This window comes from Trichomycterus rosablanca, chromosome 8, assembly GCF_030014385.1.
Source record: "Trichomycterus rosablanca isolate fTriRos1 chromosome 8, fTriRos1.hap1, whole genome shotgun sequence".
NCBI classification, from domain to species: domain Eukaryota; kingdom Metazoa; phylum Chordata; class Actinopteri; order Siluriformes; family Trichomycteridae; genus Trichomycterus; species Trichomycterus rosablanca.
This window is the reverse complement of record NC_085995.1, coordinates 17,726,529-17,745,457: the sequence shown is the minus strand read 5'-3', so window position 1 is coordinate 17,745,457 and position 18,929 is coordinate 17,726,529. Positions and strand designations below refer to the sequence as shown.

Genomic DNA, 18,929 nt, shown 5'->3' with positions numbered 1-18,929 from the left:
AATAATTATGTTCAGTTATGCACTCAATACTTGGTCGGGAATCCTTTTGCAGAAATGACTGCTTCAATGCGGCGTGGCATGGAGGCAATCAGCCTGTGGCACTGCTGAGGTGTTATGGAGGCCCAGGATGCTTTGATAGCGGCCTTAAGCTCATCCAGAGTGTTGGGTCTTGTGTCTCTCAACTTTCTCTTCACAATATCCCACAGATTCTCTATGGGGTTCAGGTCAGGAGAGTTGGCAGGCCAATTGAGCACAGTAATACCATGGTCAGTAAACCATTCACCAGTGGTTTTGGCACTGTGAGCAGGTGCCAGGTCGTGCTGAAAAATGAAATCTTCATCTCCATAAAGCTTTTCAGCAGATGGAAGCATGAAGTGCTCCAAAATCTCCTGATAGCTAGCTGCATTGACCCTGCCCTTGATAAAACACAGTGGACCAACACCAGCAGCTGACATGGCACCCCAGACCATCACTGACTGTGGGTACTTGACACTGGACTTCAGGCATTTTGGCATTTCCTTCTCCCCAGTCTTCCTTCAGACTCTGGCACCTTGATTTCCGAATGACATGCAAAATTTGCTTTCATCCGAAAACAGTACTTTGGACCACTGAGCAACAGTCCAGTGCTGCTGTTTCTGGTTCAAAAGTGGCTTGACCTGGGGAATGCGGCACCTGTAGCCCATTTCCTGCACACGCCTGTGCACGGTGGCTCTGGATGTTTCTACTCCAGACTCAGTCCACTGCTTCCGCAGGTCCCCCAAGGTCTGGAATCGGCCCTTCTCCACAATCTTCCTCAGGGTCCGGTCACCTCTTCTCGTTGTGCAGCGTTTTCTGCCACACTTTTTCCTTCCCACAGACTTCCCACTGAGGTGCCTTGATACAGCACTCTGGGAACAGCCTATTCGTTTAGAAATTTCTTTCTGTGTCTTACCCTCTTGCTTGAGGGTGTCAATGATGGCCTTCTGGACAGCAGTCAGGTCGGCAGTCTTACCCATGATTGCAGTTTTGAGTAATGAACTAGGCTGGGAGTTTTTAAAAGCCTCAGGAATCTTTTGCAGGTGTTTAGAGTTAATTCGTTGATTCAGATGATTAGGTTAATAGCTCGTTTAGAGAACCTTTTCATGATATGCTAATTTTTTGAGATAGGAATTTTGGGTTTTCATGAGCTGTATGCCAAAATCATCAGTATTAAAACAATAAAAGACATGAAATATTTCAGTTGGTGTGCAATGAATCTAAAATATATGAAAGTTTAATTTTTATCATTACATTATGGAAAATAATGAACTTTATCACAATATGCTAATTTTTTGAGAAGGACCTGTATAGTAATCTACAGCACTGAGAGGAGTTTGACTTAGTAATTTAATGCTATGTGATTGTATAATAATAATTGAATGCATTTGTGAGCACATCTTCCCATGTGCTAATAATAATACATAGACATGACTACAGTATAATGCTGTAGCATTAATAATTAAAGTACAGTAATAAGTTGTTAATTGTGTTTGTTCTTAGGTTAATGAGGACCAGTTGTCTTAGAAGAGAAATGATAAAGTACATATATAGCTCAGATATAGTTACAATTGTCCAAAACTAACCCTTCAATTTAATAGAAAACTCTCTGTAACAATAAGGAGAAGTCTAATAATAAACTGAGAATAACAGCATTAAATATATCTCATTAACTCACACCAAAGTTAAACCATGTTATTTTTACTTCTACAATTTTTAACACAGAGGGCAGAACTGTGAGCAGTAAAAAGTATAGGTGTTGTTTTGAAGGCTGACATGGAGATGTGACAGGATATATATGAGTGCCAGAAAAACTGGTACACCAGTCTAATACTTGGTAGGTCCCCCACGGGAGGGTAGGACCGCAGAAATACGACAGGGCATGGACTCCAAAAGCTAATATTCTTTAAGCAATGAACACCCATTACTTCCTGCAGAATGGTCCACAATTCTGTCGTATTTCGAAATGTAGGATTTCTGTGTTTCACAGCACATTGCATGGCATCTCAGAAGAGATTGATAACGCTAAGATCTAGTGACTTAGGTGGGAATGGCAAAAACTCAAACTCTTGTCATCTAGACATGTGTGGCGGCACATTGTGTTGTTGTAAGAGGCCAAACCTATCAAAATGAATGCAAGACATAAATGCATTATGCATAGTTTCATGTATCAGTTTTTCTGGCATTTTAGTGTAAATATACACTGATCAGCCATAACATCAAAACCACCTCCTTCTTTCTAAACCCAATGTCCATTTTATCAGCTCCACTTACCATATAGAAGCACTTTGTAGTTCTACAACTACTGACTGTAGTCCATCTGTTTCTCTGCATGCTTTGTTAGCCTTCTTTCATGCTGTTCTTCAATAGTCAGGACTCTCCCAGGACCACTACAGAGTAGATATTATTTAGGTGGTGGATGATTCTCAGCACTGCAGTGACACTGACATGGTGGTGGTGTGTTAGTGTGTGTTGTGCTGGTATGAGTGGATAAGACACAGCAATGCTGATTGAGTTTTTAAACACCTCACTGTCACTGCTGGACTGAGAATAGTCCACCAACCAAAAACATTCAGCCAACAGCGCCTTGTGGGCAGCGCCCTGTGACCACTGATGAAGGTCTAGAAGATGACCAACTCAAACAGCAGCAACAGATGAGCGACCGTCTCTGACTTTACATCTACAAGGTGAACCAACTAGGTAAGAGTGTCTAATAGAGTGGACAGTGAGTGGACATGGTACTTAAAAACTCGAGCAGCGCTGCTACTGTGTCTGATCCACTTACACCAGCACAACACACACTAACACACTACCACCATGTCATTGTCACTGCAGTGCTGAGAATCATCCACCACCTAACTAATACCACCTAACTTCAAAGTGCTTCTATACATATACTATATATACAAAGCACATTAAAAATGTAAGAAAATAGCCTAGGTTTTAAAATAGGCATGGTTTTAGGGGATTTCTATTTGAGGTGAGGACAGAATTCCAGTACATTTACAGGGCTAAAACACTTTTCTAATGCTTTGCAAACTAACAAACATGAAAAACATGCAAAGCCATCATTTTTCAAGCCACTCAAGTCTATGAATCAGCTACGGATATGACGTGTCACAATTAGCCCACCCATAAGAACAGAGCACAGCAGGTGGCAAATAATAAAAATTGATGAACATGCTGAGCACAGTCTAGAAATCAAGTCTTGTAAAATATGCCCATTTACTTCTCAGTCTATACTAAATAAGTAATAACCACATGAAATCTCCAGCAATGCTGCACTCATTTCCTAACAAGACAGAATCTCTTTAATAAATGCACACTTGTGAGGCTGAGGAGTCCTGCTAAATCTACAGGGGCTCCAATAAAAAAATATGTTTTATGCTAAATGATATGAAAGCTGTGTGAAAAATATCCAACTCATATCCATGTCTGCTAAACAACTATTTAAGGGATGTGTGTGCATTAGTTATATTGCTTCCCATTTTTAACAAGAACGATTTATAGTTTACGTTTGTTCCCTTCTGGATCCAGAGCTGAAAGAGTCTAGACAGAGACAGATTTCTGAAAGTTTTTAAATCTTTGTTCATGAATGTAAATTTGTTTTCTTGTGTTCCACTGGCAGCATCATGCTGCTCCTCTTGTGAAGGCCCATGGTGACAGGATTCAGCAGAGCCGAGCAGCCCAGCTACCGCCTGTGCATGATTGATGAGGCTAATTTTGTCAATTAATGAAGGAACCCCTGCTGATTAACATCTGATTGCAGTTGGTAATTGTTAGTGCTCTGGATGGTCAGAAAGTCTATTTAATTAGAGCCTACTTTGCAGGCTGCTCTTATTTCTTTAGCCAAGTTTACTAATCCTCATCTAAAGAACACTGACCAAGAAGTAGAATTTGCATAGCCGCTACTGACTGGCCTATTCACAAAGTTTTAGAAGCAGACCTCTAAGCAGAACACCAAGCTAAGCACCAAGCCTGAACCAATGCTGACATTACAGATCACAATAAATTTGTATGCACCAGATAATTAGTTGGCTGTATTTACATAATGAATATGATAATTGGTTCATTAAAGGAAAGTGAAGTCAGTATAGCTAGCTAATCTCATGTCTAAGCATGGTTGAACTGGGAGGGAGAAACAAATGGTAGTTGGCACAGAGTAATCTGCAGAGGGTGACCAAATGGGACATACAAGAACAGAGTATCACATAAAAAGGGAAATGTTAGGAGACTTTATCAGTTCCCAAGTTCTCCAGAGGACTTTTTGTTTTTCAGCTGGCAAAAAATCAGCCCCTCTAGTAATACTGTCAATGACCTACCATTTGTTTTAGACTGTTCTTTCTGTTTTTGTACTTCTGGACTTTTAATGCAGCACTTGGCTTTATTTGGTACTTTTAAACACTAATATCTTAGAGGGTAATAATATAAGCATTTATAGACAATTATTTTTATTTAATTGAAAATAGTACAATAAAAATGCATTTATTGCTTTACCTCATCAACTTTTAAGATTTTTGTTAATATACACTAATTGCTAAATTAAGCCTGCAAAAAAAAAAAAAAAGGACAGGGGCAAATTAAGAACGTTCTGTAATTGTGAAACCCATAGACTTTTTGCACAACTGTGTAGTTATCTGGAATGTATAAAATTGCAGATTCTTCTAAAGTGTCATCTGTGAACTGCCATCCTGAAGATCAAATGGTTTTAAATCTGGTCTTTGGCTGGGCCACTCAAAAACATATAGAGACTTGCCCAAAGCTATTCAAGTGTTGTTTTGGCTGTATGCTTGAGGTCACTGTATGAGTTTGCATCTGCACTGGAGAAGGTTTTTAGGAGTCATGTTCCTCTATTTGGATCAAACAGGTGTACTCCAATTAAGACACATCTCAAGGATCATGCACCTGACCTTGACATGCCATAAAAAGGGCCTGAATGAATAACGGTTTTGTAAATAAAAGTAGATTTTTTTAAATACATTTAAAAAAAACTTTTTGTCATTACAAAAGAGTGAATTATTGGGTTAAAGTATGTCTATTTTAAATCTAACCCACAACACAACGTGTATGTAAAAAGGGTCTGAAAGCTTTCTGAATCCACTGTATTTAACTTTGTTTGTGGGTTGAGTTTGTGATGACTAGTAAAATTGTTTTAGGAACCATCAAACTCAAAACAGAACTGCTTTTAAACAGAAGCTACTGGAAAAGAATCCCATATCTTTGACTGTATATATCGATAAACAAAAAACTTTAAGAACAACATAACTTTAAGAACACCAATTTTGTGAGTGTTGCCCAGACGCCCTCTTAAGTCTCCGACATTACGAACGAGGTTTAAGTAGTTCTTTGTTGACTCCGCCTCTGAAAAGGCACCGTCATCATTATATCAGAAATAGCAAATAATTCATTAAGAAAAATTTTTTTTAATACTAATAACCAATAGGTCTTCAAATTACTGGTATAAAAACAGTATATTTGCAATTGCTATCTATTGCATATCAAACCTATGAATTATAAGCCTACAGCACAAACAAGGGCTCAGTTCAGGAAATAGAGGGCTAAGACAGGTGGAGTTCAGTTATCTGCAACAGGCCTTACTGTGGAAGAGAAAGAAACACTTAATACTAGGCCCAATAAAGAGTAGATATAAGCTCCCATCTACCCCACCTTAGCCTTCTTCCTCGTGCAATCTTCCCTTTGCAGCAATCCTAGGTTATCTCTTGGGCCTTCCTCTGCACAGTTCAGTCAAATGGCTCCACCTGAGTATAAATGAGTGTATATTATATATATTTTTTAATTCATGAGAGTTAATATTTTCTATAAATGTGCTGATGCAGAGCATAGAACCAGTGAATTTGAGTTTTTCTCAGGCAAATTGGCTGCATTTATTGTTTTTGTGCACGCAAACTTCAGGTTAAGAAGTACTTAGTGAGATACGAGTGGGTTAGACTACTCGTAATTTATGAACAATTTTAAGTACTACATTAGTTACGAAGGGTTTCGGGAAACACTTGTAAATTTAAGAATGTTCTTAGGTACTAGGTTATGAAGTACTTAGCCCATAGCTGAAGCCAAATTGCCTTTTAGGTGGTTAATGAAGTGTTTTTTTCTCTGTCCATATATCTGTTAGTTTATCTATCTGTTTATATACATTTATTCATATCTGTCCATATATCAATCTATCCATGTGCCCACACAGCCATCAAAGTTGCAAAAGGTTGATAAGAGCCATTTCTTTTTTCATAGATAAAATCTAATTTTACTTGAAAATTACAAACATATAAGCTACGCACCGCTTTTGCACATACGTAGACTTATCAACTAAGCCCATATGTTGTATCAAGGCTTAGAAGTAAAAATTGATAGTCAAAACAAACACACTAAAAAAGCCATGTCGATTGCTAACAGGAAGAAAATAATGTGGCTTCCAATTTTGCAGCAACAGTTAAGGGAAGGCCCTGTCCTGTTCCAGCATGACTGTGTTTCTGTGTACACAACTAGATCTATGAAGAAGCCGGGAAGAAAAGCTTGCTTTAAAGAAACTTCAGCGGGCACAAACTGTCTCAGACATACTCGAACGTCTTGTGAGAAGCCTTCTCAGAAGAGTTGCTGCAAAAATTAGTCTAGAATGATCTCATTCTAATGCCATTTGTTTTTGAACTGTGATGTACAACAAGCCAATGGTCAGGTGTTCAAATACTTTTGGCCACTCACTCACTCGCTTTCTTAACCACTGATCCAATTAGGGTTGCGGGGATGCTGGAACCTTTCCAAGCTTTTCAATGGGTGCAAGGCACACAGTAACACCCTGGACAGGTCGCCAGACATACACACACACCCATTTACCTTTAGGGCAATTCAGTGTTTCCAATTAACCTCACTGCATGTTTTTGGACTGTGGGGGGAAACCGGAGCTCCAGGAGGAAACATGCAAACTCCTCACAGAAGGGACCCAGACCGCCCCACCTGGGGATCAGACCCAGGACCTTCTTGCTGTAAGGCAACAGTGCTACCAACCGAGTCACTGTGCTGTCCATACCTTTGGTCATATAGTGGAAATACAGTATCCATAGGGCCGACCAAGAAAATGTTATAAACTGGGGGACATCACATAAAATGCTTAAAGAACAGCTAAGCTATATTGTACAGTAATTAGCAGCATCATGTAAGCAAACCTGTAAGTGTACAACAGTATAACAGCCTGGAAACTACAAGAGTAACAAACTAAATTCAAAACACATAATAAGCTACAATAGAGTCAGAAAAGATTATGCAAAACCAAAATATACAAAAGTAGTAATTTACTTTCAAAATATGAATAGAATTGTTGTCTTAAAACACTTTCACACATGCATGCTGTAGTGCATTTGTCTCAAAGCCTGGTCAGGATCACCATATTCTTGTATTAGTAGTATTAACAAACATTCTACAAACACTTTCCTCTCAGCTTCAGAGCTGGGATTTAAGAGGCAGGAACAGAGGTTTGGTCTCCCACCAAACCACACATCAAGGCAATCAAAGACGGAAGCATATGCAAAATCATATCACAAAAAACACATGGCTTGGATGACATTTCCCAATAAACACGAATCTCTGTGTGAGACATCAACATAATCACAGGCATAAGAGCCAAGTGCATGTTTTGCTCCTAGTATCTTTGAGTAAAATGACAGAGAATACAATTATCTGGGTCTGGTATTGTTTATTCAACTAACAGCCTATTATAATTTGTTAATTAAAACCTTGATATCTCCCGTGACTTGTTGAAATAAAGTTGCCTATTGTGTCTAAGCTAAGGCATTCCTTTTATACATCCTGACGTTGCTAACACAACATTGTGTTAACAGCTGTGTGTAGGAGTCTGTCACTGGCTGGTGTGGGGGAAAAAAAGGATCTGATAGCTTTACATGTGTGGGAGGGGGCTTCTATGGATTTTGCAGTGGGGGTGGGGGGCATTATTAAATTATTGGACATGTCCAAATAACTTTTTTTTCAATGGAATTATAAAGATTCATATGCAAAAACATCCATATAGACATTATATCAAATCACATTAAGTGCACAAAATAATATGCCAAATCTGCGCAATACCAACTGTGTTATAATTAACATTGTAATAATAAATTTAACCCTAAAACCACTACGTACTAAGTAATGAATACAAATAAGTAAATACATTTGTTTAAAGCAAGGATAAAAATAAAAAAAATGTTTAGGGTGAGAATAAAACAGATACATTATTATACACCAATCAGACATAACATTATGACCACCTTCCTAATATTGTGTTGGTCCCCTTTTCGCTGCCAAAACAGCCCTGACCCATAGAGGCATGGACTCCACTAACCCCTGAAGGTGTGCTGTGGTATCTGGCACCAAGATGTTAGCAGCAGATCCTTTAACTCCTGTAAGTTGCGAGGTGGGGCCTCCATGGATCGGACTTGTTTGTCCAGCACATCCCACAGATGCTCGACTGGATTGAAATCTGGAGAATTTGAAGGCCAAATCAGCACCTCAAATTCGTTGTTGTGCTCCTTAAACCATTCCTAAACCATTTTTGCTTTGTGGCAGGGCGCATTATCCTGCTGAAAGAGGCCACAGACATCAGGGAATACCATTTCCATGACAGGGTGTACATGGTCTGCAACAATGCTTAGGTAGGTGGTACGTGTCAAAGTAACATCCACATGGATGGCAGGACCCAAGGTTTCCCAGCAGAACATTGCCCAAAGCATCACGCTCCCTCTGCCGGCTTGCCTTCTTCCCATAGTGCATCCTGGTGCCACGTGTTCCCCAGGTAAGCGACGAACACGCACCCGGCCATCCACGTGATGATAAAAGAAAATGTTATTCATCAGACCAGGCCACCTTCTTCCATTACTCCGTGGTCCAGTTCTGATGCTCATGTGCCCATTTTTGGCACTTTCGGCAGTGAACAGGGGTCAGCATGGGCACCCTGACTGGACAGCCCCATACGCAACAAACTGTGATGCACTGTGTATTCTGACACCTTTCTATTAGAACTAGTATTAACTTCTTCAGCAATTTGAGCTACAGTAGATGTTGGATCGGACCACACGGGCCAGCCTTCGCTCCCCACGTGTATCAATGAGCCTTGGCCGCCCATAACCCTGTCGCCGATTTACCACTGTTCCTTCCTTGGACCACTTTTGATAGATACTGACCACTACAGTCTGGAAACACCCCACAAGAGCTGCAGTTTTGGAGATGCTCTGACCCAGTCGTCAAACTCACTCAAATCCTTACGCTTGCTCATTTTTCCTGCTTCTAACACATCAACTTTGAGGATAAAATGTTGACTTGCTGCCTAATATATCCCACCCACTAACAGGTGCCGTGATGAAGAGATAATCAGTGTTATTCACTTCACCTGTCAGTGGTCATAATGTTATGTCTGGTTGGTGTAAGAAAGCACACTCTTAACCAATACGAAAAAGGACCACATTAGAGGTAATTAAAAAACAAGTGTGCCACTTCGCTGACTCCTTACAGAACCAAACCCTTCATGTCTAAATTGCATTTTTATCGTTGAGAGAAAGAATTCATTTAATGACGATTGCAGAACCATTTAGTGTTGTGCATTTCTAAAAAATGTAAATACATGAAAAATGATACATCTTTTTCATGAGCATGTTGCGTACTATTTCAACCACAATTTTCAAGTTTTCAGGATGCAACCTGACCCATGTGATGGCCTGTCAGTCACTGCTGTAAAGGAAAATTGCTGTTGATTGGTGTTCTGCCAGCAGAAAGAGTTGAAAGGTTAAGCTAAATATCAGTATACTGATTTTAGCATGGGATACAAGGATGTAAGATCTATTACAACGCCCTCCTCATTCATCAAATTTTGGTACAGATGCCAAAGGCAGCAGTGACCTCTCCACTCTCCATTAAACTTCTTATAAGACCATATCCCAGGAAGTGAGACAGGCCATCTCATGTCCTCCTCCCCCTAGGTAATACTACCAGCATCTGTACTGAGTTAAAAGTACTCCTGGGAGCTGTACTTCATCTAAAAGCCTTTGTAAGCTCCCATTTCAGTTGACAGATAGCTATCAGTAAACTGCTGAACAAACACCCCACTCAGCCATTTGCATACATTAAAGTAATGGAGGGAAAATAAAGCAATGATATTAATAAATGTTGCAGATGTTGAACATTTTTTACATGCTTACATGGCCAGTTTAAGGGGATGTGTTGTAAAGGAATGGGTAATAATTGTCAGTGGTAATGTAATAACTGATCAACTTGATTAGCTTTTCTAAAGGCTATTTTTAATTTGTATAGGTTTTTGATGATTTCTAAAGCAGAAATAATGAAACAATATGCAGGTTAAATAAATGTTCCAATTCCTAATTAGCCAGACACATATTTACCATCTATTAGCTCCATTACCATAAGGCAAAAGTAAATCCACACACACACACACACACACACACACACACACAATGAATGTCACAAAGACAAAGAGCAACTCCAAACCATCCAACAGATTTAAAACGCCTTGGCCAGTAGAACCTAAATGGTTAATGATATTGATGAGGAGTACTGTCATACCAGTCCAAAAGCTACCAGAGTTACAAATCAAATGCTTTACTGCACCCTGTGAAATAGTCACTCCCACCAGGATAAAAATGTGCCATCATATTAGTCAGGTAATAAGTCAGAGGAACTTTGAGAGAACTTGATTGATTTGCAGTGATCCTTTTTTAGGGGATAATTGGACCAATGCAATCAAAAGACCTGCACATATTAATGTGTTTATTTGCAAATCAGACAAAAAATATCAGAAATATTACAATTATAGTACTAATACTGGCTTCTGTTTTATTATTTATACTAGTAGTAGTATTCTTGTTACTTATGTTATATTTATATGTATTATTATTATTATTATTATTATTATTATTATTATTATCTGGATAATAATGATTAACTGCACCCAACAGTCCATACCTCTACCCTTGAATCTGTCAGAAGACAAACTCTGCTGCTGCTGTGCCTAGTCTATGTGCTGCCTCTAATGACAGATCAGGTAAGCCAGGGGTGAGATGCCACAACTGATTTCGCTATTCTGGCCCATTTGGCTTTTAAAAATCTCCAGAGATGCAGCAAGTCCAGACACTGCCTTACACAGACAGTATATCTGTACCTCTCAATTTTCCCTCACTCTGGTTCAAATCCTCCCTGGACCAAAACTAATCAATACTGGCACTCAGGTTAAGGAAAAACCTTGCCTAGGAAAGGTATCAGCAGAGCACAGTGTTCCATAGTCTTAAAACACAGGGTAATGGACGTGCTATGGTTGGTAATTTCTACAGATGCTATTAACATTATGCCACGTTAGCCACCATGAATATTCTATTTAAGCTCCTAATAAAGATCTAAAATATGGTTAATCATTGTCTTACTTGCTCTAGGGAAACATATGAGGTTTTTTTTAGAACTTATTAATCATAAATTAAAGATTTCTTAGGTAGATAAAAAACTACAGCCAGAATCTGAAAGAAGAAAAGTCAGCATGTCATTTAGATTTGTCATTTCAAAATGGCACAGTGGAATTGATTTTTTTGTAATTAAGAAAAACGCAATATGGCTGCATATATATTAGATCATATTCCCATGCTCATTGAAATAGACTTTTGGAAATACTCTGGCATTGCTTAGTAAATAAAGGCTTAAGTGTGGCTGCACCAGACTAAAAGAACTATGTTATTGAAATACAGGAGAAGCCTTGAAGGTTGAAAACCATAAAAAAGCAGTGGATAAAGCAGCCTGATGCTGTTGAGGAGATAAATTCAGAGCACAGTGATGAGTACATATGGCTAAGAAGGGTTTCATTTACTATACAGAGAAAAAAATGTGGAAAAAAACCCATCATACCCATCATACTACAGCCCACAGCAACCACAGGACCTCCACAAACCTGTTATAAACAATAGCCTAAACAATTAAATGCAAACCTACTTGGGTCAAAAAATGAATATTAAGGATATGGACATTTTTTCCACAAACTTATCCCGCTTGTCATCTGTCTTGGGGAAGTTCTGGATGTCATTCTCCAGCCTCTGGATCTGATTCTCCATTGTGTCCAAACTGGCTTTGAGGATTTGGGCAGACACTAAAAAACAGAATAGAGAAATACATGGTACAACTAGTAGATAAATGCTTTAATGACTGTCAGATGACATGAATAATACATAGAAAAATACACAAATAAAATATTTAAAATATAGAGTTCCCCCCAAATGGTTGGTCTGTCTCTTGCACAGAGATTGGTGTAATAAATAGGGGCTAGACATGACAAGAGGAGTGGACACACACAGAGATGTTAACTAACAAATTGTTTAATAATAACAAAAGACAAGACAAGCTGACACAAGACAGGTTTAAACAAGACAAGACTAGATACAAACACACATGACCTATGCTAAGCTAGATGCTAAAGCTAACTAAAATCACAAGAACAAAGCTAAAGCTAAACACATGAAACAGGAACCTAAACCCTAAGCTAAGCTAACAAATCAATCATAGAGAGGGTCATTGGCTTCAAACCTAAATGAAAACACCTCTAACATGTGCTCCTGGAGACAGGGGCGTGGCACGTAAACATGGCTCCAGAAGCTCAAAGAGGCTGGATTCGTGACAATAAGCTTATTTTACATTTAGAAACCATACTAACTGTACCACTACAATTGCTAACTGGGTATGTGTTCCTAATGAAGAGGCCTGTAAGTTTAAACAGTATTTTAAAAATCCCCAAAACACTGCTGCACTTGAAATATTCAAACCAGTACAATACATGTTAAAAAAACACAACACATGTTCCCCGATGGGAAGTTTTTGGAACCACAAAAGATACCTACACATACACCAATCAGCCATAACATTAAATCCACCTCCTTGTTTCTACACTCACTGTCAATTTCATCAGCTCCACTTATCATATAGAAACACTTTGTAGTTCTACAATTACTGACTGTAGTCCATCTGTTTCACTACATGTTTTTTTTCCTGCTTTCACCCTGTTCTTTAATGATCAGGACCCACACAGGACCACCACAGAGCAGGTCTTATTTAGGTGGTGGATCATTCTCAGCACTGCAGTGACAATGACATTGTGGTGGTGTGTTAGTGTGTGTTGTGCTGGTATGAGTGGCTCAGACACAGCAGCGCTGCTGGAGTTTTTAAATACCGTGTCCACTCACTGTCCATTCTATTAGACACTCCTACCAGCTGGTCCACCTTGTAGATGTAAAGTCAGAGACGATCGCTCATCTATTGCTGCTGTTTGAGTTGGTCATCTTCTAGACCTTCATCAGTGGTCACAGGACGCTGCCCACAGGACACTGTTGGCTGGATATTTTTTGTTGGTGGACTATTCTCAGTCCAGCAGTGACAGTGAGGTGTTCATCAGCGCTGCTGTGTCTTATCCACTCATACCAGCACAACACACACTAACACACCATCACCATGTCAGTGTCACTGCAGTGCTGAGAATGATCCACCAGCCAAATAATACCTGCTCTGTAGTGGTCCTGGGACAGTCCTGACCATTGAAGAACAGCATAAAAGGGTACCAACAAAGCATGCAGCGAAAAAAGATGGACTATAAAGTGCTTCTATATGGTAAGTGAAGCTGATAAAATAAACAGTGAGTGAAGAAACAAGGAGGTGGTTTTAATGTTATGGCTGATCGTTGTATTTGTACATACAAAGTCAAAAGGACTTGTTTGTGTTAAAGTGAATATATACACTTAAAAAACGTATAATTCTAGTTAATTTTTTTATTAAACACTCGCATTTTGATTATACAGGAGAAGTAATATAAAAATCATATTCAGTGGTAATGGATTTATTGAAAACAAGATTATGAATGACATTTTTCTGGTCCCCTTATTCTGATAACTGTATGACATTAAAATCTCGTTGTTGGTTAGTTTAGGTGTGTTTCAGCCATGCCCTGGGATTATCTCAAGCTTACAAAATTAAAGACCTGAAGCTTGAGAGCACCTCAGCATAAAATCTGCATCATTAATTGCCAAACAATAACTGTTTAATGCTGCCTACAACACCCCAGCCCCTATACTACTCACATCAGCACATTCAAGTGCTGAACTTACATGTACATTTTACATTTACAGCATTCAGCAAACACTTTCACCCAGAGCAACTTACAATTATGACCAAATACCATGCAAACAATCAAGGGTTAAGTTGCAATTTGGTGGTAGTGGGGATAGAACCGGGTGGGAAAGAAAATACTCTGATTCAGTTAAAACTATATGCTTATACTGCTATATGATTTTAGCATTGTTAATACAAACCCTTCAGATTATCATTACATTAATGGAAGACTGTCATCATCATGAGCGAAAGCTGATTTTGCACAGAGCTCAAAGGGACCTATCAAGTGACTCAGCATAAACACTATTAGATATAATGCAACAATAAATAAGAGCTTATTTTAATAAGCTGATTTATAATGCATGTATGTAATGTTCCCATGCAATAGCATTTATTCTAGCCTGGCACTGTTGTACTGGAAATGGGAAAATATCTGATAATTGGTGGCTTTATAAAGAAAATAACATGGGTCAGCTGGATTAATTTTATACGTTTAAAGTCACTAAGACTTGCTTTTACTTTTCTTTACTTCACATTGTAAGGTCAAAGAACACATTGGACAAAAATAACTCGAACAATGTAAAAGGTAGAGGCTGTCATTAAAGCCTGCTAGAGGAAGCCCGAAAACCAGGGATTTACTGTCCCCTCATCAAGCCTCACAAAACCAGGGTTAATGTTCTCAAACCAGGTATAGCACACACAGAGGTCCCATTCAATAGAGAAAATAACATGGTGAGTACTTCCCTAAAGCCTAAAAAAGTTAGTACCTAGGAAAGTCTCTGCATAATATATATTATATATATTAGACAGATAGATAGATAGATAGATAGATAGATAGATAGATAGATAGATAGATAGATAGATAGATAGATAGATAGATAGATAGATAGATAGATAGATAGATAGAAAGTGCACAGTACAAACGTTGGCACAGGGATAAAACAAGATTAAAAGTTTACACAATAGTTGAGTTACACTGTCCTGAATCCTTCCACAATAAGCAGGTACATTTCTAACAGACGTGGTTATTAAATTTGGCTTAAAAAAAATAAAGATGGATCCACCAAAGGCCAGTCTTTGTATGCCAAAATGAGTGGAGGCTCACTATTTAGTCAGTGTTGGAAAATAATATTAAACACACATGACCATAGAACCCTCAGATGGCAGTGCATAATCAACCATCATACTACTGTGGTAAATATAGCAATGTGGGTCAGAACTACTTTGGAAAATTGCTGCCACTTACACTTACACAAGAATGACAATATTATACAAAAAAGTTGTCAAGTTGTCAAGCCTGAGCTAATCTCAGATAGAACAAAATACAGTGAAAATATATGAAGTGGTCCAGCGTGTGTCCTAAAAAACAACATTAAACCATATACATGTTTATTTAGACTGCTATACGCAATAGGTGCAAAGAGTGCATGTTCTTGACTGGCCTGTCTGCAATCCAATCTGTCTCCTAATAAAAATGTAAGGACAAATTAGACATCAGTGGACTGTTGAGCAGCTAAAGTCTCAAATTAGCAGGAATGGGGAAAGAACTTCATTAGCAAAACTGCAGTAATTAAGTATCCTTAGTTCCCAAACGATTAAAAAAGTATAATTAATATAGGTAATGTAACGGTAGTAAACATGCCTCTCTCCTAACTTTTTGAGTGTATTGCAGGCAACACATTCTTAAATCACTCACTCACTCACTTTCTTAACCGCTTATCCAATTAGGGTTGCGGGGGGTGCTGGAGCCTACCCCAGCTTTTCAATGGGCGCAAGGCACACAGTAACACCCTAGACGGGGCGCCAGTCCATCGCAGGGCAGACACACATACACATACACACACACCCATTCACCTATAGGGCAATTTAGTGTCTCCAATTAACCTGCCTGTATGTTTTTGGACTGTGGGAGGAAACTCCCGTAGGAAACCCACGCAGACACGGGGAGAGCATGCAAACTCTGCACAGAAAGGACCCGGACCGCCCCGCCTGGGGATCGAACCCAGGACCTTCTTGCTGTGAGGCGACAGTGCTACCCACCAAGCCACCATGCCGCCCACTAGCAAAACTGCAATAATTAAGTATCCTTAGTTCCCAAATGATTAAAAAGGTATAATTAATATAGGTAATGTAAGACAGTAGTAAACATGCCTCTCTCTTAACTTTTTGAGTGTATTGCAGGCAACACGTTATAAATTTGTTTATATAAAACATAATATTTTCCAAATTAGCTCACAATTATAGTGGGCAGAGCTTTATGGTTTTTGAAACTTTTTGTAGGGCATGAGACATGTAATCAAGTAGAAAAAGTATTTTGTCTTTACGTCATGAGGTTGGAGATATGGACTTTGGAATTGATGCTACACTATAGCGCCATTATCAGGCCAATTAAGGTAAGCTCGAGAACATGAGTAGTGGGGGTACTACTACATGTAAATAGATATTAAATAATCCAGGGCATTTAAAATGCCCTTATTTGTTATACAGTAGTGTTCAAAAAAATAGCAGTGGTTTTAAAAAAGTGAATAAAGCACAAAATCATTATGATAACTTTTATTTCCATAAATGCAAATGCACTGAAAATACTCCACTTTCAATTCTAATTCAAAACATTAACAACATTTAGCCAGTTTGTGTTAATCCTTTACAGAAAGTTAAGAAAAATGAATATTAGGCTGTTCAAAAAAATAGCAGTGCCAGCATTTTTCTTTAAAAACTCAAAAAATTTATCTATAAACTGAAAAAAATGTTTGAGGTTTCACTTTACTTTAATATTTAACTAATAATAACTAATATTTAGTGGCATAACAATTGTTTCTGAGATCTGTGTTGCATGGAGTCGACCAACTTCTGGCTCCTCTGAACAGGTATCCAGTCCAGGATGATTAGACGACATTCCACAGTTCTTCTGTAATTTTTGGGTTTTGCCTCAAAAAAACGTGTTTCAGATATCAGAACACAAGTTCTCTCTGGGATTGAAGTCAGGGGATTGGGCTGGCCACTCTATTACCTCAATCTTGTTTGTCTGTAACCAAGATGTTTTGGGTCATTGTCATGTTAAAACACCCATTTTAAGGACATTTCTTCTTCGACATAGGGCAACATGATCTCCTCAAGTATTCTGATATATTTAATCTGATCCATGATCCCTCGTATGTGATAAATAGACGTAACACCATGGTATGAAAAACATCCCCATATCATCATTTTGTACCACCGTGCTTTTCTACCTTCACAGTGTACTGTGGCTTAAATTCAGTGATCGGGGATCGTCTGACATACTGTCTACGGCCACTAGACCCAAAAAGAACAATTTTGCTTTTACCAGTCCACAAAATGTTGAGCCATTTCTCTTTGGACCAGTCAATGTGTTCCTTGGCAGATTTGAACCCATTCAGGACACGTCTTTTTCTTAACAACGGAACTTTGCAAGGAGTTCTTGCTGGTAACTTGGCTTCACTTAATCATCTTCTGTACTCACTGCTAACTTCAGATGTTCCTTGATCTTTCTGGAGGTGATCATTGGCTGAGTATTTGCCATTTTGGCTATTCTTCGATCCATTCGAACAGTAGTTCCACGCTTCCTTCTGCGTCTTTCAGGTTTTGGTTGTCACTTCAAGGCATTTGAGATCATTTTAGCTGAGCAGCCTAGAATTTGCTGCACTTCTCTGTATGTTTTTTCCTCTACAATCAACTTTTTAATAAAAGTACGCTGTTCATCAGAACAATGTCTGGAACAACCCATTTTACCCAGTATTTCAGAAGGAAATGCGCTATGACCAACCTGTGCAACATTTGCCACCATCCTACCTTAAATAAGGACCAATATTGACACCCGTTCTTCTGCAGAATGAATGACTTCACCAATTAAACACTGCTATTATTTTGAACAACCCACTTTCAATCAATGCTTCGATTACTCAGAATGAGCGGCATGCATGTCCTAATTGTTGGGTTTGTTTTGTTGTCATTACTCTACTACACTTTCAAGTAAATTTTTTGATTTGTTTTATCAGGTTAATGGTGTTGGACTGCTATTTTTTTTAACACCACTGTATATACAAATACAAGTGCACAGTTCAATGACATTTTTCTTCCGCATATCCCTACTACTTCGGGGTCAAAGAACAGGGTGAGCCATTGTACGATGTCCCTGGAGTTAAGAGGGATAAGGGCCCAACAGTGGGAGAATGGCAGAGCTGGGATTCAAACCCACAACCTTCTACTTGGTAACCCACTAGCCTACTACTGTCCCAATCATCATCACATGTTGACCAAATCTCATGTCAGTTTAACTTATGGTTTGGTCTGTTCTGTGTGTTTTGTTTTATTGGAGAAAAGCAATGTTTGAAAGCAACTGAAACACGGTGTTTGGTGAATATCCGTCTTAATTGTTCCAGTACTTGTTCCAGTACTTAAGGTTTGACTCCCATCATCCTTTGGAGCACAAACTAGGAGTCATCAGGACGCTGCACCACCGGGCGAACCAGTGGTGATTCCGTATGTGGCGGGAGTATCGGAACAATTAAGACGGATATTCTCCAAACACCGTGTTTCAGTTGCTTTCAAACCCAAGAACACGCTACGCCAGAAATTAGTTCACCCTAAGGACCGGGTCCCTCGACACAAACAGAGTAACGTAGTGTATGCTGTTAGGTGCCGGGAGGATTGCCGGGAACTGTACATCGGGGAAACTAAACAGCCACTGGCGAAACGGATGGCCCAACATAGAAGATCGACCTCTTCTGGCCAGGACTCTGCGGTTT

The 18,929-nt window shown here is 39.0% G+C and overlaps 1 protein-coding gene across 4 annotated transcripts in view; it reads right to left on the bottom strand.

The window, feature by feature from the left end:
* diaph2 (diaphanous-related formin 2) overlaps positions 1-18,929 on the bottom strand; it is a 496,954-nt gene that overhangs the window by 145,816 nt on the left and 332,209 nt on the right. For all 4 annotated transcript variants that reach the window (XM_063000538.1, XM_063000542.1, XM_063000539.1 and 1 more), the window contains one exon: positions 12,034-12,157. In XM_063000538.1, the coding sequence (XP_062856608.1) occupies positions 12,034-12,157 (124 nt within the window). The remainder of the gene's footprint in view (positions 1-12,033; positions 12,158-18,929) is intronic.